Source organism: Acinonyx jubatus, chromosome E1 (assembly GCF_027475565.1).
Source record: "Acinonyx jubatus isolate Ajub_Pintada_27869175 chromosome E1, VMU_Ajub_asm_v1.0, whole genome shotgun sequence".
Taxonomy (NCBI): Eukaryota; Metazoa; Chordata; class Mammalia; order Carnivora; family Felidae; genus Acinonyx; species Acinonyx jubatus.
In genome coordinates, this window is record NC_069397.1 from 38,162,482 (window position 1) to 38,187,208 (window position 24,727).

A 24,727-nucleotide genomic window follows, 5' to 3' on the forward strand; every position below is an offset into this window, starting at 1 on the left:
GGCCCGCCGGGCCTGGCGTTTCCCAGAAGGCCCAGCGCCGGGAAAGGGTTTGCAGCTGCTCAGTCATCGTGCGGCCCGTCGCGAGCCCGCGCTCGTGTGCAGGCCCGGCTCGGTTCCTGATTTCTGGTGCGAGGATTCACGCGAACCCCCGGTCTCTGTCCCCGGACTAGGCCGCGACCCCGGGCACCATGAAACAGGAGGGCTCGGGGCGCCGCCGCGGCGCGGACAAGGCAAAGCCGCCGCCGGGCGGAGGGGAGCAAGAACCACCGCCGCCCCCGACTCCCCAGGATGTGGAGATGAAAGAGGAGGCGGCGGCGGGTGGCGCGTCAGCGGGAGAAGCTGACAGCAAAACGGCGGCGGCTGAGCACTCCCAGCGAGAGCTGGACACCGTCACCTTGGAGGGTACGAGAGCCCGGGCCGGGGACGTGCTGTGATCACGGATGACAGCGCTCCTCGGGATCCGGAGCGCAGCTTCCACCATCCCCGGTTCTTTAGGAATATCCCCAGTGCCCACCTCCAGTCCCCTGACACTCCCGACCCCAGTCCCAATAACTGAACCTTCTCTCCAGGTTCCGGACTCCTCCCTTCACACACACCTCCTTCCTCTGCCTGAGTTGCATCTAGAAGTAGGTCTCACTGGGCCTGTAGACTCCCTCTTCTAGGTCTTCTCTGACCTACTCTGTTTACATCCACCGAACTGATTCTAACGCCCCCAGCATATGATTGATCCCACCAGAAACCAGTGTTTGTATTTGTGTATAAAGGGTGTCAGGGTGACGCAGAATACTGGCCCTTGAATTTTAAGACTACAAAAGTTTTCTTTTGCCAGCTATCTCTAGTAAATTCACCTAAGAGAAGACTTTCTACTCAGTATCTTGCTTTCTTGTTTCTGTAACGAAGGTTCCCCAACAATCCCAATGTACTTCTGCTCCCTTACTCCTGTTTCTAAAGAGTTTAAACATTTTACAGACTTGCAAGTTTTTAGGTGTCATCTTTGAGTTCCTAATATCTTCGACCTAAAATATGAACCAATTCCTCCATTTCTTTTCTCCTAAGTGCTTGTTTCCAGTTTCTTACAGCCCTCTTGCTCCTCCAAATTCACATTTTTCTTAGAGATCCTGTCCACATTTGGAGTGGGTAGACTGAGAGCTTCCCACTGTGACCCTTGAGCTATTTTCCCAGCTCTGGATCAAGTGGAACCAGATTGTTCATTGGGTTTTCTCTCTAATGATGGACACATAGTAAACCCTCTGTAATGTTAGCAGTTATCATTACTGTGTCATTGATGGGACCCAGGCACCCTATGCTAAGTGTACAAAGGTAACTAAGAAACTACCAATGAAATGTATTCCCTTATTCCTAGACACTTTAGTTTCCAGTTTTTTACTGTTATAAATAATTTTTCAACAGTCATCTTTGTGACCAGGTTTTTAGTCTACCTTTACAATTATTTCTTCAGTATAGATTCTAAATATGCCTGAATTGAAAGGGTAGGCGTTTTTAAGGTTTTGGGTAGGTATTGTCCAGAGAAACTGTACTGATTTATGTTATACCAACAGAAATATCCTGTTCACTGGTAACTCTGTTATGATTTCTTAAATATTACCAGTTTGGTAGTTGAAAACATTTCCATTTGCAATTATTCAAAAGCTAGTAAAATGTATTTTCATGTCAGTTAGCTATATTTCTTTTTGTATTGTCTATTTGTGGTTTTTTTAAATGTTTTTTTTTTGACACACACACACACACACACACACACACACACACTCTGAGTGGGGGAGCGGCAGAGAGAGGGAGACACAGAATCCAGAGCAGGCTCCAGGCTCTGAGCTGTCTGCACAGAGCCCGATGCTGGGCTCCAACCCACAAACCGTGAGATCATGACCCAAGCCGAAGTCAGACATTTAACTGACTGAGCCACCCCGGCGCCCCATTTGTGTTCATTTTTACTTGTCCTAATTATTTATGCAAGTTCTTTGTAAAATAAGAACATGACTCTGGTCACATTTGTTGCAAATATTTTTTTTCAGTTATTCGGAAGGATTTTTTAGAGTGGAGTTCATCATGCGTGTGCGCGCACGTGTGTGTGTGTGTATGTGTATGACTTCTCCCATTGCGTTTTTTTTTTTTTTTTAAGTTATTTTGAGAAAAAGAGAGGGTGGGGAGGGGCGGAGAGAGGGAGAGAGAAAATCCCAAACAGGCTCCGTGTTGTTAGTGCCAAGTCCTATACAAACCATGGGATAATGACAGCCAAAATCAAGAGCCTTCTGAGCCAGGTGCCCCTCTACCATTGTTTACATTTAGAAAGTCTTTTCCTGTATAGAGATCTGTTAAATCTCCATGTGTTTGTCTTGTTTTTTGTTGTTCTCTTTACCTTCCCCTTTCTGTCACCCTCTACCCTTTCCCCTACCCCAGCTTTAATTTTTGTCTCTTGGTTATGTCTTAAAATCATTATTTGGCATCTGTAAGTATTGCTTAACCCTACTAGGCAAAAGAAGTGGTTGGCTACATCTTGCCCTTTTATAAGAGGTTCCCTAGAACTACTTGCCTGGAGGGTGGGAGGGAATAGGAAGAATTGGAAGTAACATTGTTTTCTTCTGTGGTCCTCCACAGACATTAAAGAGCATGTGAAACAGCTGGAGAAGGCAGTTTCGGGCAAGGAGCCTCGATTTGTGCTGAGGGCCCTGCGGATGCTCCCTTCCACATCACGTCGCCTCAACCACTACGTTCTGTATAAGGCTGTACATGGCTTCTTCACCTCAAATAATGCCACTCGAGACTTCCTGCTACCCTTCCTGGAAGAGGTGAGTGAGTCAGGTGCTTAAAGGATGCAGGCTTGGTCTCAGACCACATCCCCCCACCCCACCCCTTGATGTAATGTTTCCCATCCTGAAGACCTGATTACCTGCTGTAGCTGAGTAGTGAAGCAAAGCAGCCCATTTTAAGACTCATTTGTCCCCTAACAAGGGAACCATCTTTCTGCCCTATAGTGTCATTCTTCTGAGTCAGGGAAAAAAACTGGGAATCAGGACCCTTTGAACCAAACTCACTTAACGCTGCTCCTCAGCACAAGCACTCTCCTCCAGTTGGGTGGTGTCTCCATTGTCCTAGGAGAAGGTACCACCACCTCTGAATCCTCACTGAGGAGGACGTATAAAACAGTGGTTAAGAGCACAGGTTCTGGGAGCACCTGCGTGGCTCAGTTAAGCGTCTGACTCTTGATCTCAACTCAGGTCATGATCTCACAGTTTGTGAGGTGGAGTCTGCTTAGGATTGTCTCTCTCCCTCTCTCTGCCCCTTCCCATCTTGTGTGAGTGTGCTCTCTCTCAAAAAATAAATAAAAAACCAAAATAAAATGTTAAAAAAAGAATACAGGTTTTGGAGGTGGAGTCAAATTTGAACCCCAGCTATACCATTTGGTACTTGTGGGACTTGAGCAAGTGACCTAACCTCCTTATGCCTCATTTTCATTGTTAAATGTAGTGAACAGATTCGGGGGATGAGGCTGAGTAAAGGAATGTCTTAGAACCTTCCCTGGCACATAGTGAATGCTGATGAAATTTGGTGCAGGCAGTGTTCTCCATGCCACGAAAGACCTCTCCTTTTCCTTTCCGGCTGTAAAATCCCCCTTATGTACAGGTCCTGACCCTTCTCAAACCACGTTGTCCCTTCAGCCACCTTCATCTCACTAAAATCCTATACGCTCACAGGCTGTTCCATGGATGTGAAAACTCAATCCCTTGAGGTGGAATGATGAAGAAGAGTGTATTGTCTGGGAACAAGAAAGCACCCTCCCCCCAACCTCACCTGGAATGTTTTTTAACCCTATACCTCTAAATTCACCCAACATGTTTGCTTTTTGATCTGTTGCATATTATTCCAGCTTTGGTGACTAGATCTGATAATAAGTACTATGTATATGTCACTTCCCCCAAATTTCCTTTGTTCCCACAAAAAAAAAATTATATCTCATTATTCTTGATTTCATCTCTAGAATTAATGTTACTTTATTAAACCCTATCTGATCAAATTTGCAGTGGTTCCAGGTGTGGTGGTTTAATCTCTCCTTAGAATGTAGGTTTTTTGAGGGCTCCTTACATCATCCTTTCTGTCCCCATTATATTCTGTAAAGATGTCTGTTACATTCCTGTAACCCTTTTCTTGTTTCTATTGCCAGCCTCCTTGACTTCTTTCAGAAGGTGACTGTGTGCCATCTTTATTTTTGTATCCCCAATACCTAGAAAAATCTTGCACATAGTAGGCATTCATCGTGAGTGTTTAGTAAATTCTTGGTTGGCTGATCTGACTGAGCTTTTCCACAGTAATTCATGTCTTCTCCTAGCCCATGGACACCGAAGCTGATTTACAGTTCCGTCCCCGAACAGGAAAAGCTGCATCAGCACCCCTCCTGCCTGAGGTGGAAGCCTATCTACAGCTCCTCGTGGTCATCTTCCTGATGAACAGCAAACGCTACAAAGAGGTATCCAGGGCCAGTGGGCAAGGTTAACATGTCTCAAGCAGTGCATGGGTTTTGTGGGAGAGATTGTCTCTGGTGAAGAAATGGAGAGAATCACTGGGCTCTTAAACAGCCCCCCAGACTCTTACCCCATGTGGGAACACACCTAACTCCACATCCAGGAAGCCCCCTCAGCTCCAATTCAGACACCATGGGAAGGGGCTGGCGGCCACCATTCTGTGCTTGTCTGTGGCATAGTGCTGGTGTTGTGGATTCTGTTAGGATAGAGATTTGGAGATAGAAACCAACGTTCAAATCCCAGCTATACCTTAGGCAAATTAATTTCTCCTGGCCTTATGTCAAATGGGGAAAATAGTGCCCAATTTACAAGATCATTGTTGGCATTAAGTAAAATACTGGCACAACGATCTGCATATAGTAAGCTTTCACAATATTTTAATAAGTAGCAGCTCTTTTCATGGGACTGAACAACTCCATGGATACTGCTCTACCACTTCTCCCTCTGACTGGGGCCAACTTCTTTGCCATCACAGCCACTATCCCAAGAGCATGCTTAAGAAATGACAGGTCCCTCTCAATTTCCTGTTTTGTTTTTTCCTTGCCTTGCCTTGAGTTGGTTTTTGTTTGTTTCTAAATATAATTCACCCCTTTATTTTATTTTTTTTTTTTTAGTTTTTTAATATTTATTTTTGAGAGAGAGAGAGTGTGTGCAAATGGGGGAGGGGCAAAGAGAGAGGGAGACACAGAATCTGAAGCAGGCTCAGGTTCTGAGCTGTCAGCACAGAGCCCTATGGGAGGGCTCCAACCCATGAACTGTGAGATCATGACCTGAGCCAAAGTCGGATGCTCAACTGACTAAGCCACCCAGGTGCCCCATAATTCACCCCCTTTAAAGTGTACAATTCAGGGGTACCTGGCTGGCTCAGTCAGTAGAGCGTCTGACTCTTGGTCTCCAGGTCATGAGTTCGAGCCCAACATTGGGTACAGAGAGTACTTAAAATAAAATGAAGGGCGCCTGGGTGGCTCAGTCAGTTAATCATCCTCCTTCAGCTTAGGTCATGATGTCACAGCCTTTGGGTTTGAGCCCTGCGTCAGGCTCTGCTCTGACATCTCAGAGCCTGGAGCCTGCTTCAGATTCTGTCTCCTCTCTCTGCCCCTTCCCTGCTAGTTCACCTCTCTTCCTCCCTCTCTCTCTGTCTCTCTCTCTCTCTCAAAAATAAGTAAACTTTAAAAAAAGAAGATATAAAATAAAATCAATTATGGGGCTCCTGGCGGCTCAGTCAGTTAAGTGTCTGACTCTTGATTTCAGCACAGGTCATGATCTCACAGTTTGTGAGTTTGAGCCCTGTGTCAGGCTCTGCACTGACAATACAGAGCCTGCTTGGGATTCTCTTCTCTCTCCCTCTCTGCCTCTCCCTCACTCAGGCTCTTTCTCTCTCAAAATAAATAAACTTTAAAAACAGTTATAAAAAAATCAAGTGTACAGTTCAGTGGGTTTTGGTGTGTTCACAAGGTTGTACAACCATCATCACTGTCTAATTCCAGAATAATTTCGTCACCCCCAAAAGAGACGCCATTGCTGTTAATAGTCATTCCCCATTCCCCCCAGCCTCCAGCAACTACTCATCTCCATTTTCTGGCTCATGGATTTTCCTATTCTGACATCTCATATAAATGGAATTCTATAATACATGGCCTTTTATGTATGGTTTCTTTGACTTAGCATAACGTATTGTAGGTTTGTCCATGTCGTAGTGTGGATCTGTAGTCCAGCCCTTTTTGTGGGTGAATAATATTCCATTGTAGGGATATGCTGCATTTAGTTTATCCATGTATCCAGTGATGGGCACTTGGAGGGATCATTTCACTTTTTGGTAATAATAATGCTGCTATGAACATTTGCATACAAGCTTTTATGTGAACATGTTTCCAATTCTCCTGGATTTATGCGTAGAAGGGGAGTGCTGGTTCATGTGATTGCTCCACGTCCAAGCTTTCGAGGAACTGCCACTAGATTCTCTTTTGGCTGCCTCCCCAGGCACAGAAGATCTCTGATGACCTAATGCAGAAGATCAGCACTCAGAACCGCCGGGCCCTGGACCTTGTGGCCGCAAAGTGTTACTACTATCATGCCCGGGTCTATGAGTTCCTGGACAAGCTGGATGTGGTGCGCAGGTACGGGTGGCCAAGGTCTGACCCTAAAGTTAAGAACTATCCCCCAGGCTCTTCTCTTTACTCCACATCAAGGGAGTACTGACTGGTAGGTCAAGGGTGGAAGGACAGGCTAGAAAACATTTCACTCCTCTGCTTAGAGCTTGTGGTGGCTCCCCATTTTCCTCAGGGAAGAGTTGAAGTCCTCGTGATAGCACATAAAGCCTGATGTGCTCTGGCCCTTGTTACTGCCTTCTTGACTCCAGCACCCTCTGCTCGCCTGACTCCCCACACTGGCCTCCCTGCTCTTCCTGGGGCATGACAGGCACGCTCTTCTCTCTACCGAGAATGCTCTTCTCCCTACTTCCTTCAAGCCTTTGTTTAATTGTTCCTTTCTCAGCAAGTCCTACCCTGATCAAACTATTTAAAATTGCAACCCCATCCTCCTCACCTCCTGTGTTCCCTATTACACTTACCCTCATTTCTCCATAGCCGTGATCTCCTCCTATCATGCTAAGTAATACACTTACTTATCATGATCATTGTCTGTCACCCCCACGAGAATGCAGAGTTGTGTCCTTTTGGTGCACCTAGAATAGTGCTTCACGCCGCAGGCACTCAATAGTTGAGTATTCAGTGAAAAACCAGAAAAGCAGTCTGTGTCACTTTTCTTGGAATTGAGAGAGAATGGAGAGGTCAGAGCAATTCAAAGAGTTCTTATTTGAGCCCTTTGATATCTCTTTTCTTTCCTTCTTGAAGCTTCTTGCATGCTCGGCTCCGGACAGCCACCCTTCGGCATGATGCGGATGGGCAGGCCACCCTGCTGAACCTCCTGCTGCGGAACTACCTACACTACAGCTTGTACGACCAGGCTGAGAAGCTGGTGTCCAAGTCCGTGTTCCCCGAGCAGGCCAACAACAATGAGTGGGCCAGGTACCTCTACTACACAGGTGAGCAATGGGCCCGACCCTTGAGTCAGATCAGAAGGTGTCTCAGGCTCACTTGGTGCATGAGACACCCATCTGACACTGGTTTGCAAGGGGCTTTGGATGATGCCATTCTCTTGACCCACTCCCTTCTCTACCCCCAGGGCGAATCAAAGCTATTCAGTTGGAGTACTCAGAGGCCCGGAGAACAATGACCAATGCCCTTCGCAAGGCCCCTCAGCACACAGCTGTCGGCTTCAAACAGACGGTGAGCAGCAGTTCTCATCCCTACACTACTTACTCATCTGATAAGGCTTTGGTTCTCTTTCCCTACACAGACCAGGGAAGGTGTCCCTAACCTTCATTATCCAAAAGGTGTAGCATTGTGCATAGTGCATTTATGGGTAATAACATTGGTCAAAGCACATTAAGCAGATACTAGCTGCACCTCTGGTGGTTATGTTCAGAGAGAGTATTCTCCTTGGTAGATAGGTTTAGAATATTCCCATTGCCCCAGCGCTCTTTACAGTCATTCCAGGCACGGGCCCGGATTATGTTGAGAATCCCCAGACTCTTCTCTGGTTTCTCACATGCCCATTTGGGAGCAGTGTTCTCTGTAGCCAGGGAATCCAGAAAATCTCCATAAGGCTGACTGGTTTGGGTGGAGATAAACCTTGGCCACCTAATAGCTGTCAGTCACCCTAGTATTTTTTTTTTTGAGTGGTGACCTTGGTATTAGGCACTGTGAGATAGGTAAAGAACATTGACCTAGAAAGGTTTGAGAACCTTTGTAAAGTCACAGAGCCTGGTAGCCAGAATTTGGACCCAGGTTTCTCGACTACAAACCTCTGTTCCCACGTCAACGTGACCTCTACCTCCTAGTGCGCTTGAAAGAGGAGAGGATGAAAATGTACAATGATTAAGTCAGTGTAGTTGAGATTTGGTCTGTTTCTGTTCAGAAGTTCAAAGAAAGACAGGTTTGGGCGCCTGGGTGGCGCAGTCGGTTGAGCGTCCGATTTCAGCCAGGTCACAATCTCGCGGTCCGTGAGTTCAAGCCCCGCGTCAGGCTCTGGGCTAATGGCTCGGAGCCTGGAGCCTGTTTCCGATTCTGTGTCTCCCTCTCTCTCTGCCCCTCCCCCGTTCATGCTCTGTCTGTCTCTGTCCCAAAAATAAAATAAAAAACGTTGAAAAAAAAATTAAAAAAAAAAAAAACAAAGAAAGGTTTGATTTTGGTCAAATAATTAAAGACATCCTTAAAAAGTTAAATTTAATCTGGTGCTTGCAAATTGGTAGAATTTTCCAGAAGGGAATGGCTTTTCAGACCTACACAGTACATGTGCAGAATGTTGATTACTTACAACATAGGACATACACTAAAGTTTCTGAAAACACAGGTAATTAGCATATAAATTGTTGTGTCCTGGAGAGAGACATTGTGGGGTCAAGTAGGATTCTCAAACCAGACTTTACTCTGGTAAAGATGGATAAGGTTTCAGAGTTTTCTGTGGTGGAGCCAGGCAGCAGGAAGGAGCAGAAAGGGCTAGAGTGAGAGATCTTTGGCCAGGAAAGAGATGGAGTGGTTGCTTGAGAGAGGAAGAAGCAGAGTTAGGGAAACTTCCACCCAGAGGGACTTAAGCAAACAGGTGATGGGCCAGGGCCTTGGAGAAGCTAGGAAGGGATGGAAAAAGAGAAGCTAGCTTGAAGTAAAGCAGAGAGAAGGAAAATGTGTAAAAAGAGGCCTCAGGTTTAAAGTGGGGTCTACAGCACTTTGAAAGCTTATTCACCCATAGTGAAACTCGCATTCTCTCCTTGGGTGAGCTTCCTTGCTTGCATGGCTCAACACAGACCTCCATGATGCTTCACCAGAATCCATTTCTAACTATCTTAGTCTGTTCGAGCCGTCACACCAAGCTACCACAGACTGGGTGGCTTAAGCAACAGAGATCTATTTCCTCATAGTTCTGAAAGCCAGAAGTCTAACATCAATGTGTCCGCATGGTTAGTTTCTCCTAAGGACCTCTCTTCCTTATAGATGGCCGTCATCTTCTAATCTCTTCAAATGGTCTTCCTTCTCTGCCTGACTGTATCCTAATCTCTTATAAGGATACCAGTCATATTGGATTAGGACCCACTCATATGACCTCATGCCCCTTAATTATCTCTTTAAAAGCTCTGTCTCCAAATACAGGCATACCTTGTTTTATTGTACTTCGCACATACACGCTTTTTATAAATTGCAGGTTAGTGGCAACCCTGCAATGAGCAAGTGTCACGGCACCATTTTTCCAACAGCATTTGCTCACTTCATGTCTCTGTGTCACATTTTGGTCTTCCTCACAATACTTCAAAGTTTGTTTGTTTGTTTGTTTGTTTGTTTGTTTGTTTTAAGTTTATTTTAAGAGAGAGTGCGTGCATGAGCTGGGGAGGGGCAGAAAGAGAATCCCAAGCAGGCTCCTTGCTGTCAGTGCAGAGCTCCATGTAGGGCTTGATCTCACAAACCGTGAGTCAGACACTTAACTGACTGAGCAACCCAAGCACCCCTCAAACTTTTCATTATGATATCAGTTATGCTGATCCGGGATCAGTGGTTACTACTTGTTGGAAGACCAGATGATAGCGTTTTTTAACAAGATATCTTCAGATTAAGGTACATATAGTGTTTTTTGTTTTTTAATATAATGTTATTGCATACTTAATAGATTATGGTACAGTGTAAACAACTCTGTGTGCACTGGGAAACCAAAAAGTCCTTTGACTCACCTTATTGTGATACTCACTTTGTTGTGATCTGGAACCGAACCTGTGATATCGCTGAGGGGTGCCTGTGTAGTCACATTCTGAGGTCCTGAGGGGTTAAGGACTTCAACATATGAGTTTGGGGGTTCAGACTTCAGCTTGATACTAATTCTGACCCCTCTTATGAACACCAGATCTACAAATCCAGCTTCCCACCACACATCTCTGTATAGATACTCCTCACACAAAGCTTGTCCAAAGCAAACCCCTCTGAGTACCCCTTACCAGTCCTTCCTTCTGCTCTCCCAATCAAGATAGGAGCTTCAGGATCATCCCAGACTCACCACCACTACCACCCCTCCTTCCACATCACTAAGTTATCTGTTGATTTGTCCCCATGTCTTTTGTATTTGTCTCCTCTCTGGTATCACTGGTGCCCTTGTTCAGGCCACTAGCATTTCTGGTCATCATCCTCCCCTTTACCAACCCAGCTTCCACACAACTGCCTAACTAAAAAGAGCTCCAGGCCCGTGCCTGCCTTGCCCAGGAAGCTTGCATTGCTCTGCCTTACCTGCACAATAGAGCATTACAGTCTTGTGAGGTAGGCAGGCTGGGCATTACGGTCCGGTGCCACTGCCACCTATTTTAGGGACTAGGATACCAAGGACTTCGTTACTCAGCATTTCCTAGCTAGTGAGTATATACTAGCATACTGTCTCCAAACTCTGAGCTCAGCCTGCTTTTCAAAACAGCACATCCTTAGACTGGCCCATCATCTTTCATCGCCTTCCAGACTTTCTTGGGGTGTGTCCTCACACTTATCCACCTCTTTTCTAATCTGTTTCCTTGACTGAAACAACCTCCTTCCTTTTTCTGCTTCATCAGAATCCTATGGCATATATTAACTTTAGCCTTTTTCCTGCATTTCCCCTCACTCATGGATTACTCCAGGGAACTGGGCAACATCATGGGTATTATATGGGTGGGTGTGGGCATGATCACCCACCACCCATTTTTTTTTTTTTTAATGTTTATTTTAGAGAGAGAGAGAGAGAGAGAGCGAGCGAGCAGGAGAGGGGCAGAGAGAGAGGAGACATAGAATCCGAAGCAGGCTCCAGGCTCTGTGCTGTCAGCACAGAGCCCGATGGTGGGGCTCGAACTCATGAGCCGCAAGATCATGACCTGAGCCAAAGCTGGACACTTAACCAACTGAGCCACCCGGGTGCCCCCAGCCCACTACCCATTTTAACCCCTTACTTCTCTTGTGACTTGATATCACACGATCTAGCTGTCTGTGTTCCTGTTCGTCCCAGGTTCGTCCCAGCTTGGTAGGAAGCTCCTTAATTGCTAGGCGTCACCCCTCTTACGGTTTTCCTCCCATGGTACTGAATCCATGGTAGACGCACAGAGGTACTCACAGTTTTATGGAGAAGGAAGGGCCAAATTTTCCAGCCAGCCTTCTGCATCCATACCCGGGTCATTCACTGAGGTTCTGCCAGTCCCCTTCCTGAGCTTCTGCCTCTACCCAGATAACTTGTTCTACACATTCACCTCCTCTCCTCCAGGAACGATCCACCTCTCTAACCAGCATCTTTGGCTGACCCACACTCCATTCCCTAGGCCACTAAGCCCTGTTTTCTCACTATTTCGGAGCCACAGGACATACCCATCTGGCCTGTACTTCCAGATTGTTGCCATGGCAGAGCAGTGTGTATGGATTAGCCAGATTAACTGGAATTTAGGGCTCAGTGTGGGCAAAAAGGCAGATCTTCCCAGTACCTGGCTCTGGAGGCAGATCTTCAATTCCACGCCCAGCTCTGCATGGGCCTAATCGCAGTGCCATTTTCCCTGTTTCCCAATGCATCTGACTGCACTGAAGCCCCATTTCTCTCCCTTCTCCCTCCTGCTGGGGCTCCCTGCCCACTGTGTTCCTGTGTCACACACTGCCAGGTGCACAAGCTTCTGATTGTGGTGGAGCTGCTGCTTGGGGAGATCCCAGACCGGCTACAGTTCCGTCAGCCATCTCTCAAGCGCTCGCTCATGCCCTACTTCCTTCTTACTCAAGGTAAGGGTGGTCCCGCTCCCAGAGCTTGCCAGGCCCCTAGCGCTGTGGCCTTTTCAGTGGGTTTGCCCGTTTGCATCATCTGATCCACTCCTCCCCGCTCCAGCTGTCAGGACCGGAAACCTTGCCAAGTTCAACCAGGTCCTGGACCAGTTTGGAGAGAAGTTTCAAGCAGATGGGACCTATACCCTAATCATCCGACTACGGCACAACGTCATTAAGACAGGTGTGGATCTGAGTCTGAGAAGCTGCTGGAAGAGCAGGACCCAGATCAGCTTCTGCAAGGGATGGTGGCAACCCTGTGGGTGTCCATGGGTGGGCAGAGGGTCTGTGGCCACCCTGCCCACCCCAGTGCTCCTTCCTCTCCCAGGTGTGCGCATGATCAGCCTTTCCTATTCCCGAATCTCCCTGGCCGACATCGCCCAGAAGCTGCAGCTGGATAGCCCAGAGGATGCAGAGTTCATTGTTGCCAAGGTGGGGCCAGTTCCGGGACTGCAGTTGCTACCCTCCTGCCATATTTCAAGGGGTGGGAATGGGAGACTGGCCAAGGAAGGGAATGGGTTCAGTAGTGGCATGGTCTTTTCAGGGAGTGCTGGCCTTACAATGAGGCCAGGAAGTTGCCAGAGAGTGTGTGTACGTGAGTGAGTGTACAAGTGTGAGGAGGAGAGGGACAGGACAGGATGTTCTCAGATTTAGAAGATGGGCTTTCTGGTGACTTTTCCTTTATTTGGGGGCTGGCAGGCCATCCGGGATGGTGTCATTGAGGCCAGCATCAACCACGAGAAGGGCTACGTCCAGTCCAAGGAGATGATTGATATCTACTCCACCCGTGAGCCCCAGCTGGCCTTCCACCAGCGCATCTCCTTCTGTCTAGATATCCACAACATGTCCGTCAAGGTGAGAAGCCGGGGCTGTAGAGGGGGGTTAGCAGCACCTGCGAATTCCTCAGAGGAGGTTGGCCTAGATCCCGGACCATCTCTGTAAAGTCCCTGAATGGCAGGGCAGGGGGTCCCAGAGTGAATGAAGGACTTGGCATGTGGGCCTATACGACCTTCGCCTGCTTCTAAGGGTCTGGTTGCCCGGGAGGGAACCAGATGGATTCACAGTACAAGGTTCCAGATTTGCTTCCAAATCTGAGTCCTTCACCTTGTCTGAACCTCTGTTTCTCCATCTATGAAACCGATGGGGAGATTACCTGCCCTGTCTGTTTTCAGGGTTGAGGACATTAAACGAAATCACTGTCTTAAGACACTTAGTGAAGTCTGAATTGTGGAAAAGGTAGGGTGGGTATCTAGTTCCTCAAAAGGTCGTTAAGCTCTTATCCTGTGGCAGGCACTGAGTTGGGTGCTGGTACTGTTCGCCAAATTTTTTTTTTTTTTTTTAAAGTTTATTTTGAGAGAGAGAGCACACATGAGCAGGGAGGGGAGGGACAAAGAGAGAAGGAGAGAATCCCAAACAGGCTCTGTGCTGTCAGTGCAGAGCCCAACCCAGGGCTCCCCAAAATCATGACGTGAGCCAGAATCAAGAGTCAGATGCTTAACCGACTGAGCCACCCAGGTGCCCTCTGTTTGCCAAATTTCCTGGCCTCTTCTTGCCCCAAGAAACTAGGGATGTTGTGACCTTGCTTAAAATCAGGTAAATGTTGTTCTCGGGGAGACATGAAAGGCCCTCTGTGACCTGGTTCCCCTTGTCTCTAGGCTCACTTCCCAGGTGCTCTTTTCCTCTCTACCCACTTTTCCTTCCTCTCCTCCCTCCCCACCCCCACCCCCCGGCTGGCCCCACTGAACTCAGGCCAGGCCTTTTCACACATTGAAACCTCTGCCTGGAATGCCTTTCCTCCATTCCCACAAGCAGTCAGTTCCTTTCCTCTGTTTTCCTCCTCACTGCCAGTCCCCCTCCCTGGCCAGTGAGAATGTCTTGATTCTCATTTCCAGTGTTTGCCACATGGTATAGTAGTAATTACCTTCCATGTCTAGCTCCTCACTAGACTAAACTAGAGAATGAATAGCCTAATTCATGTTGTGGTGCCCAGTACACAGAAGGAGCACAATAAACATATGTTCAGTGCATGCCTTGTCTTTATCTTGCTCCTGTCTCTACTGTGCTTCATTCAGGCCATGAGGTTTCCTCCCAAATCATACAACAAGGACTTGGAGTCTGCAGAGGTAAGGTGCTTTCTGCTTTGGATAAGACTGAAAGCTCAAACTTCCCTACAGAGAGGGAAGAGTGGGGGGCAGTTTCTGGAAGGGCTGGGAGTAGTTCTGAAGCTCTGGCAGTCCCTGACCTTGGGGTGGGTTGGGCTCGGTGAAGCACTGTGTGAGAGAGCCTCACTGGTCCCCAGCAGCCCAGCCCTCACCCCACCTCTTGCCCCAGGAACGGCGCGAGCGAGAGCAGCAGGACTTGGAGTTTGCCAAGGAGATGGCCGAAGATGATGATGACAGCTTCCCTTGAGCTGGGGGGCTGGGGAGGAGTGGGGTGAGTCGGGAATGGCTCTTTATCTTTTCCCCTTGGGGCCCCCTGCCCAGGGAACTGGCCCCTTTACCATACATGTCTCACAGACAGCATATGTGCAGGGGGTGAGGGGTGCAGGGAGCCAGTCACCCCCACCTCACCCCAGGACCCCTCCCCAGCCAGTGACATATCACATGGTGGGCAGGAGGGTGGGCAGGCAGCCTCCCCAGGGCAGGGTCCTGGCTAGTGGTGTGGGCAGCAAGATGGGAGGGAATCTGTGCTCTCCCGGAAGTCCGGGACTGGAATCGGGACATGTGTTGGGTTGTATGTTTTTTGAAGCCTCAATTATGATTTTTAAACAATAAAAAGTTCTCCAAAGCTCTTTGTGCATCATTTAATAACTAGACTGCACTCTTCATACCTGCAGTATTGACAGACCCAGATTTTTCCTTCCTGGTCTTGGGAGGGCCAGCCCCAGTGTAATCTGGGGACCTGATGTGACTGTGGATGAGAATGAGGCCAAGGGCAGGGTGAAGAGCTGCTGATCTGGCATCAGGAGGGCCTCTCTCCCATCTACCTGGCTGGCCAGTATTGGGCAAGTCACTAAACCTCTCCATCTCCTTTCCCACATCTGTCCAATAAAGGATAAGATTCCATGACCTGGCTCTGAAGTTAAAAGTCTAGACCTCTAGGGGCACCTGGGTGGCTCAGTCGGTTGAGCGACCGACTTTGGCTCAGGTCATGATCTCGCGGTCTGTGAGTTCAAGCCCCGCATCAGGCTCTGTGCTGACAGCTCAGAGCCTGGAGCCTGCTTCTGATTCTGTGTCTCCCTCTCTCTATGTCCCTCTCCCGCTCATGCTGTCTCTCTCTCTCTGTCTCAGAAATAAACATTAAAAAAAAAAAAAAATCTAGACCTCTACAGGATCAAAGAAATGGCTGGGGTCTGACCCTCGGGAGGTTTGCAAGAGGAGAGAAGGGTCTCTGATGAGGCTGCAGCAGCAGGTTGAGAGCAGGTTTTGCCCAGCCAGCCCTTACTGAATGGGAGACGGGTTGTTCCCTGAGAGTGAGAGTTGGGTCAGCCCGGAGGGGCCTCCTTGTGGCTCCAGCTGCAGATAGTGGGGAAATGTGTCTGCCTCAGTCTTGACGTCTCCCAGCCACTGACGGGGATGCTCCCCATCTCGGGTCATTGAATTACTGCTGTTCTCTGTTGGCGCCTGGGACATTGCTGTACATGTTCTCTGTTCCTGCCAAGCGCTGTTATCTGAACACGGCCTCGTGGGTTTCTGCCTCTGCTTAATTGCATTCCCTCTCCTGCCACGCTCTGGCTCTCCACCTCGAGGATTTCTACACCTCCCCCAGGCTTCCTGCCTCACACTGATTTATCCCCCTGGCATCTGGAACACTCGCTCGAGATCAGATCCTCTCAGGAGGTGGTGTGAAAGACTTATCTTCCCAGCTAGCTTGTAGGTTCTTCGAGAGCATGAAGAGGCATTTGTGTCCTCCCGGGGCTTTGCCCAGTACCTGGCACACTGGGTTTGATGAAGTCTTGTTTGTGTGTTCATTACCAACTGAAGATTTTCATCTTGCAGTATCCCTAATTTCCATTAAAGGCATGTTTTCAACTGGCCTTGTTTTGGGTCCTGGTCCCATCCCAGCCTTGATCACAGTAATCTGGCATTGCCCACTTGCCCTGAAGCTTCTGCCACCTCCCAAGTGTAATGAAACTCTCAGAAAAAAAAGACTAACCTACACCCAAGGTAGGGCTCCAACCCACAACCCCAGGATCGAGAGTTGCACGCTCTTTCAACTGAGCCAGCCAGGTGCCCCAAGGTTTTTTTTTTTTTTCTTTTTTCTTTTTTAAGGTAGTCTCCATACTCAATGTGGGGAAGAGTCACATGCCCAATGACTGAGCCAGCCAGGTGCCCCTCAATGCTAACAAATTTTAGAGTCAGCACCTGGCCCAGAGTGCCTCAGGTCCTCTCCTGGTTGGTAACAGATTGGAGAGTATGTCATCCTGTTACAGAGAGTTGGGGTCATTTGACGTGATTTCCTGGTTCTCACCCACCTTGACTCTATGATAGACTATTTTTCTGCTCACTTTCTGGAAGTTTCTTTTAATTTGTTCCCACTGGCTTGGTTTTCTCTTCCTGGAGAAGCTTAGTGTCTTTTTTATGCTTGGAGAGTTCACTGTGTTCTCCACTTTATGGTTGGGTGGGTTTTTTTCTTTTTTTTTTTTTTTTTTTTGTTTTGATTTTTGAGTTTTGCTTTAAATTACAAAACTACAGAGAAGCAGAAAGAATGACCTAACAAATACCCGTGGACTTTTCCACCCAAGTTTAATAAATGGTGACATTTGGTTATCATGTCATTTTTTTCAACCAAGGAAAACCATTACAGATCAGTCAGAAGCCCATCTTGTTTCTTTCCCAGGCCCTTCCCTTACTTCCCTAGAGGCAGCTGCTCTGATGAATTCCGTAAGTAGCCTTCCAGCTTTATGTTTTTGTACTTTATCTTCTACAAAATACAGTATTTTTTGTGGTTTTATTTTATTTTTTATTTTTTTTAACTTACATCCAAATTAGCATATAGTGCAACAATGATTTCAGGAGTAGATTCCTTGGTGCCCCTTACCCATTTAGCCCATGGCCCCTCCCACAACCCCTCCAGTAACCCTCAGTTCTCCATATTTATGAGTCTCTTCTGTTTTGTCCCCCTCCCTGTTTTTATATTATTTTTGTTTCCCTTCCCTTATGTTCATCTGTTTTGTCTCTTAAAGTCCTCATGAGTGAAGTCATGATTTTTTGTCTTTCTCTGACTAATTTCACTTAGCATAATACCCTCCAGCTCCATCCACGTAGTTGCAAGTGGCAAGATTTCATTCTTTTTGATTGCTGAGTAATACTCCATTGTGTGTGTGTGTATACACACACACAGACACACACACACCACATCTTCTTTATCCATCCATCCATCCATGGACATTTGGGCTCTTTCCATACTTTGACTATTGTTGATAGTGCTGCTATAAACATGGGGGTGCATGTGTCCCTTCGAAACAGCACATCTGTATCCCTTGGATAAATACCTAGTAGTGCAATTGCTGGGTCATAGAGTAGTTCTATTTTTAGTTTTCTGAGGAACCTCCATACTGTTTTCCAGAGTGGCTGCACCAGCTTGCATTCCCACTAACAATGCGAAAGAGATCCTCTTTCTCTGCATCCTCGCCAACACCTGTTGTTGCCTGAGTTGTTAGTGTTAGCCATTCTGACAGGTGTGAGGTGGTATCTCATTGTGGTTTCGATTTGTATGTCCCCAAGGATGAGTGATGTTGAGCATTTTTTCATGTGTCGGTGGCCATCTGGATGTCTTCTTTGGAGAAGTGTCTATTCATGTCTTTTGCCCATTTCTTCACTGGATTATTTGTTTTTTGGTGTTGAGTTTGATAAGTTCTTTGTAGATTTTGGATACTAACCCTTTATCTGATATGTCGTTTGCAAATATCTTCTCCCATTCTGTCGGTTGCCTTTTAGTTTTGCTGATTGTTTCCTTTGCTGTGAAGAAACTTTTTATTTTGATGAGGTCCCAGTAGTTCATTTTCGCTTTTGTTTCCCTTGCCTCCAGAAACGTGTTGAGTAAGAAGTTGCTGCAGCATTTTTGTGTGTTTTTAAATCTTTTAAATGATGTATCACATGAATGTAACTTGCTCTTTTCACTCGCCATTGGTTTTGAGATCTAGTGGTGATACCATGCACAGCACTGTCCTAGGCACTGGGAAACAGCTAAATAAAGCAATTCAGCTTTATTAAGAGCAATAAATTCCTTTCCTCACTGAGTTTTCATTCCGTGAGGGGCTCGGGGGGAAGGAAGTCTATGTGGTATGGATGGACCACGGTTTATTTAGCCCTTCCCCTACTGGTGTGCACTGGTTTAATATTAACAGTGCCGCAGAGGACATCACTGTGTGTCTCCTAGCACATAGGCACTGTGCACATGGTTTGCAACCTTTTCTCAAAGGGCCAGATAGCACATTTTTTAGGCTCGTGAGCCATACAGTCTGTCACAACTATTCACTTCTGCCCTTCAGAGCAGCTATAAATAATATGTAAAGAAATTATTCAAGAACACTGGAGTTTGAATTTCATATGATGTATACATGTTATGAAATATTCTTTTGTTGCCCATCCATTTAAAAACGTAAAACCCCTTCTTGACACGAGGTGTACATAAATTGGCTCACAGGCCGAGTCTGCAACAAATGAGTCACTCCACAGCCCTTAGAAAGATGCTCCAAGTCCAGCACCAGATGAAAACAGGAAGCATGAGGGGAAGTTGCTGGCCAGTTCTGGCCATTAAGAAACACCAGGGAAAGCCTTTGGAAGCTGGAAGGCTGAATGACAGCTAAGGGTCTCCAGAGCCAGGCCCTTTGCCCCAAGATCGTTTTGGTCCAGCTCAGCCTGTGCGTCATGGCCAGTAACTAGCCCTGGCTCTCTACCTGGTCTTTATTCTCCCATGGGCAAGGCCGAAGTCTGGACTGAGCCATTTTCCAAGAGGTACAGCTTATCTGAACAGGAAGGTAGTGTAATGGGAACAACAGGGAAGCCTGACTGCAAATCCTGCCTGGCTCCACCGCCTGACCAGTTCTGTGATCTTGGGCAAGACCCTTCACTTGTCTGAGGCTGTCCCTTGTCTATAATGAGAATAATCCACATCCTTCCACTTGGTTTGTAGGATGAAATGACAAAAGTGTAATGGAAGGTACCTGACAGATAAGAGGTACCCAATGATTGCCAGCCAACATTTGGATTTTCTCCCTGTGGAATGGATGCCAGAACACTTCCTGGGATGGGCCACTCACTTCCCCTGGAAGCCGCCCGCTCCATCTTCTAACACTTGTGACCGCTAGTCACTTCTGTTGATCTGGAAACTAGCCGGCTGTGGCTTTCACTCCCTGTCCCACGTCCAGCCCTTGAGACCAGGCAACAACCCCCTCCTTTGATTCCCCAATCAAAACAGCCTGTTTTCTTCAAATTGTGATCTTTGAGCCCTCTCACCATTCTGGCCACCCAACCAAACACCCTACACACTTGGACTGTCGATAAAGACAGGAGTCTGGGTCTAGAACTTCCTGGCCACAGGTGAGGAAGTCCAAACATTGATTAAGAGATTTGATGGTTGAGGCACTGGGTGGCTCAGTTGGTTATGTGTTTGACTTCAGCTCAGGTCATGATCTCAGTTTGTGAGATCAAGACCCACATCAGGCTCCAGGCTGACAGTGTGGAGACTGCTTGGGATTCTCTCTCTCTCCCTCTCTCTCTGCTCTACTCCTACACTTGCACGTGCTCTCTTGCTCTTGCTCTCGCTCTCACTCTCTCTCAGTATAAGTAAGCTTTAAAGAAAAGATTCCATGGTTAAGAGTTTAAGACTGTGGCACAGGGCAGACCTTGGTTCTGCTACTTGGGTAGGTTACTTAACCTCTTCAAGGTCATATTCATCTTCTGTAAAAGGGGAAATGGTTCTAGTACCTTCCTCCTGGGCTTGTCGAAAGGAATACACTCAATAATGTATGGAGAGTGTGTGGCACAACATCTGAAGCCAGCTGAGCCCTCTGGAGATTCTTTGGGGGACGGTAAAGGGGCACGTTTTGCAAATGAGTCTCCTGACCTCCACAGTTCTAAACCCACCCCTCTGCTCCCACAGAGCTGGGCATACACCTGGTCTCAGTCAGTGCTTGGTTGCCAACTGCCTAGCCTGAGGTGGACAGGAGACCAGAGGCAGGATGTGAACAGATCGGCACGTGAAGTCCCTGCCAGCAGTGGCCACCAGGGGGCACCCCAGCCCCAGAGGTGGCCTCACCCAGGCAGACACACCTACTCCTCATCCAAAGAAATCCGTTCCTTGGCCTGAGGTGAGGTAAATTGGGACAGAAAGTGACAGCCTTGGGTGTGGTCGGTCAGGCCCCAAGTCCTGTGGGAAACCCTCAAGCCTGAGGCAGAGGCCTAGACTGTGAGTCTGACTCTGCTATCCATGACCTTGGGCAAGGCACTTTCCTCTCTGGCGCCGGTTCACTGGGGTCAGAACAGACTCCAAGACTTGCCTGGCTCTAGGATTTGAGGCTGGGGCAGCTTCTTCTTTCTCACTCCCAGCCTTTCTCCAGCTCAGGGCAGCACACACTCTGACTGGCAGTGAACCTGGCCTGGGAAGCCATGTGTCACAGATGCCCCCAATTCCAAAGCGCTGGTGGACACCATTGGAGGGAGGCATAGTGCGGGAGGAGGAGGAAGGGCAGGGTCAGGTGAACCAAGAGACTCAGAGCCTCAAAGGTCTTGCTTCATTTGGGACAGACATCCGGTTTCCTCTGGTTTCTGCCAGGATTCCGGGGGCTTAAAGGAATGAGTCATGGAGGGGGATTGGGGGGTTCCCAGCTAACCAGTTTGCGACAGGAGCCTGAGATGATGCCCATCAAAGTGTGGGGTGGAGATGGGAGGCAAGACCCCAATGTCCCTATCTCAGGCCCCTGGCCCATCAGGAGGGGACTCAGGAAGGCAGCCTCCTGGGAGTTTGGGGGGTAAAACTAGCTTCTTCCCTCCCAGAATTTGGGGCCTAGGGAGCAGGTGGCTTGAGAATCCCAAGGGAGAGTGCCAGGGGACTGCTCCAGCTGATCCAGGGGAGGGAGGGAGGGGCTGCCCAGAGGCTGGCCTCTTCCCCAGTCAGTCTGACCAGCCTCCAGCCTCCAGGGCTTTTATCAGTGGCTCGGCCTTTGTTCAGCGGTTCTGATCAAACACCCTGGGGCAATTCGGGCCTGGGTGGGGCTAAGGGGAGGAAGGGAGTTTGAAGGGGACTGGACGTCAAAGAAGGATCAGAGATTCCACAATTTCACAAAACTTTCGCAAACAGCTTTTTGTCCCAGCCCCCCTGCATTGTCCTGAACGCCAAATTTGCATAAAGTTATTACTAAGCCTTAGTCGTAGCACCAGGTAATTTCCTTCCAGGCCTCCATGGGCTTACGTATAAAGGCCCTCTGGAGCTGATCCCTGCCAGAGCCCAGAGCCTGCAGACCCACCCAGACCTCCTGCTAAGCCTGCTGCCCAGAGCCCCATGAAGCTGACCGGTGAGTGTCCCAGCCCCAGGGAGGGAGGATGGAGTAGTAGAGCGGCTGGGGGAACCTGGGCCCTGGAAAGGGACCCCGGCGGGAGTGGACAGCGTGTCTCCTGAGCCCCTATCTGCCCTCAGCCCTGCAGCTGCTGCTGTGGCACAGCGCACTCTGGATGGTGCAAGAAGCCACCCCCTTGGGCCCTACCAGCTCCCTGCCCCAGAGCTTCCTGCTCAAGTGCTTAGAACAAGTGAGGAAGGTCCAGGCTGATGGCACAGCGCTGCAGGAGAGGCTGGTGAGTGAGAGGCCAGGAGGGGACAAAGATGCTGGAGAGGGGTGGTGGAGGAAAGAAGACCCAGAGGGCTGCATGGAGGGAGGAAGGGGCAAGAGCTGAGGGAGGGGACGGGAATACTAGGAAGACATCATCAGGGAGGGACATGGGAGAGGAGAGACCCAGCGGGAACGGGGAGAAAATTAGGGAGAGGTGGAGCCACGGAAGGCTGGCCAGGAACTGGGGGGAGAGAACGTCGCAGGGACGGTGCTCTTGGTGCTCTCGGAATGGCTGCCTGGAATCACAGTGGAGGGCAGAATGGGGCTGAGCAGCCTGGCAGGACCAGGAGGGAGGGGAAGATCTTGGAGAAATGGGGAGGACTTGGACTCGGGAAGCAGAAGCAGCCCAGCCCCATCAGGACCCCCTCACTCAGCATCCTTCCTGTCCCCAGTGCGCCGCCCACAAGCTGTGCCACCCTGAGGAGCTGGTGCTGCTTGGGCACGCTCTGGGCATCCCCCAGGCTCCCCTGAGCAGCTGCTCCAGCCAGGCCCTGCAGCTGGTGAGTTTCTGGATGGGAGGAGGGCGATGAGGGGAGGGAAGGATGGTCTGGAAGTCTCCCTGGATCTCCAGGCTCCAACCTGGGGCCCCGAAAGGAGCATCCCGGGCAGCAACCTCTGACGCCCTACTCTGTCCCGCAGATGGGCTGCCTGCGTCAACTCCACAGTGGCCTCGTCCTCTACCAGGGCCTCCTGCAGGCCCTGGCAGGGATATCCCCCGAGTTAGCCCCCACCCTGGACATGCTGCAGCTGGACATCACCGACTTTGCTATCAACATCTGGCAGCAGGTGAGAGCCTCGCTGGGAATGGCAAGTGTTCGGGGCCTGGACTGAGCTGGTCCCCAAAGACTGGGCTGAAGGCTTGGGTATCCCGCTTCTTTAGGAACGGGAAGGGAGCACTCCCAGGCATGTGTGTAAGGAGATACCACTTCATCCCAGGCTCCCCTCGCTGCTGGCCCTTCCCCACTCTCTAGATGAGGGCGGGAGACAGATCACCGGACCTTGAAACAGACCTGGGTTCAAGGCCTGGCCCCACCATTAACCGTGTGATCTTCCACAGCCCATCAGCCTTTTGCGTTTCCTCATTTAATAATGCGTTTGCAGCAGGGCCTGCCTGGTTGCTGATCTCATCTTTCCCCCCCACAGATGGAAGACGTGGGGATGGCCCCTGCAGTGCCGCCCACCCAGGGCACCATGCCAACCTTCACCTCGGCCTTCCAGCGCCGGGCAGGAGGCACCCTGGTTGCCTCCAACCTGCAGAGCTTCCTGGAGGTGGCATACCGTGCTCTGCGCCACTTCACCAAGCCCTGAAAAAACCCTCCCCCACGAGTGTATTTATCTTTATTTAATATTTATGCTTATTTAAACCTAGTATTTAAAGACAAGAAAGAGCAGAAAGGAGCCCTGGACTCTTGGGTCCTTCCTGCCACCTCTGAGTTTCATTCTCCTGCTTGTAGCAGGGAGAAAATCTGTCCCCGGGACTGGGAGGCGGATAGGTAAATACCACGTATTGATTTCTATGACTGCTCCCTGGCCTGGCTCTGTGGTGGGCACTGGGAAGAACCCCAGTGAACCCCTTAGCCCAAGGGTACCCACCTTGAGTCCCTCGGAAGCATCAGGAAGTCTCCCAAGTGGGAGACAAGACAACCCTGTTTAATATTTAAACAGCAGTGTTCCCCTACCGGGTCCTCCCTCGCTCTGGCCTCACCGAAGTGGCTGGCGCATGCCAGGTGGGCTAGGCCTTGCTTCTCACGTCCCCTTCCCTACACAGTAAAGCCCGCAGAGGCAGCCAGAGCCGGAAAGCTTGACCCTGGGGTCCCACGAATTCGCTGGGGAATCTAGTTTTCAAGATGTTTTGGGGAATATTTTGACTTCCAGTATGGGGAGCCCAGGCATGGCTGACATTTCTCATCTTTCTGGATGCCTCGTAGCGACAATGACAGGCTTCTAATGCCTGCCCCACCCTCACCAGGGTCAGGATTCTGACTCAAGGGCCGGGCAGATAGTCACTTACCGGCCTCGCTGGAGGGGGACTGGGAGTGCGGGGCCTGTGTGATGGAGTGAGAGGAACGTTCAACTCTTCACCCTCCACCTCTGCCCCCACTTTCTCACTGTAGCCAAACTGTGATAATAAAGTGTTTTGTTTGTCTCCAGTAAACGTTCTTCCTCTTTCTTGAGTCCAGCTGGTGCCCAGCCAGGGATTGGGTGGGGGAGGGCTGAGTGGGGGGTGAGGCCAGAGGGAGGGAAAGAGGAGGTGCAGGGAGGAAGAGGGCCGTCCTCTAGCTCATCAACATTCACGCCTTTAGCATGGATTTCTCTTGTACCTGCTCTGTGCAGGCACTGAGCTAAGTGCTAGGGACACAGCAGTGGGCAAGGCACGTATGGTCCCTGGCCTCAAGGAGCCACAGCCTAGTGGGAAGACAGAAGGCAGATGGACAACCATACTGGGAGAGAACATGGGATTGGGAAGTTTTAATAGTCCAGACATAGACAGACACTGGCCCAAA

The 24,727-nt window shown here is 49.1% G+C and overlaps 2 protein-coding genes across 2 annotated transcripts; both read left to right on the top strand.

Moving 5' to 3' along the window:
• The first annotated feature begins 29 nt into the window (after window positions 1–29).
• On the top strand, window positions 30–15,181 carry PSMD3 (proteasome 26S subunit, non-ATPase 3). The gene is made up of 12 exons (XM_027033843.2): window positions 30–402; window positions 2,614–2,804; window positions 4,343–4,480; window positions 6,516–6,652; window positions 7,388–7,578; window positions 7,719–7,822; window positions 12,241–12,355; window positions 12,459–12,578; window positions 12,723–12,826; window positions 13,094–13,249; window positions 14,467–14,517; window positions 14,726–15,181. The coding sequence occupies exons 1-12, from the start codon at window positions 189–191 to the stop codon at window positions 14,801–14,803; spliced, it is 1,599 nt and encodes a 532-aa protein (XP_026889644.1). The 5' UTR covers window positions 30–188; the 3' UTR covers window positions 14,804–15,181.
• A 2,535-nt stretch (window positions 15,182–17,716) lies between these two features.
• On the top strand, window positions 17,717–24,396 carry CSF3 (colony stimulating factor 3). The gene is made up of 5 exons (XM_015078616.3): window positions 17,717–21,911; window positions 22,034–22,188; window positions 22,616–22,723; window positions 22,863–23,009; window positions 23,367–24,396. Exons 1-5 carry the CDS (start codon window positions 21,899–21,901, stop codon window positions 23,529–23,531), a joined length of 588 nt encoding a protein of 195 aa, XP_014934102.2. The 5' UTR covers window positions 17,717–21,898; the 3' UTR covers window positions 23,532–24,396.
• Window positions 24,397–24,727: the final 331 nt, after the last annotated feature.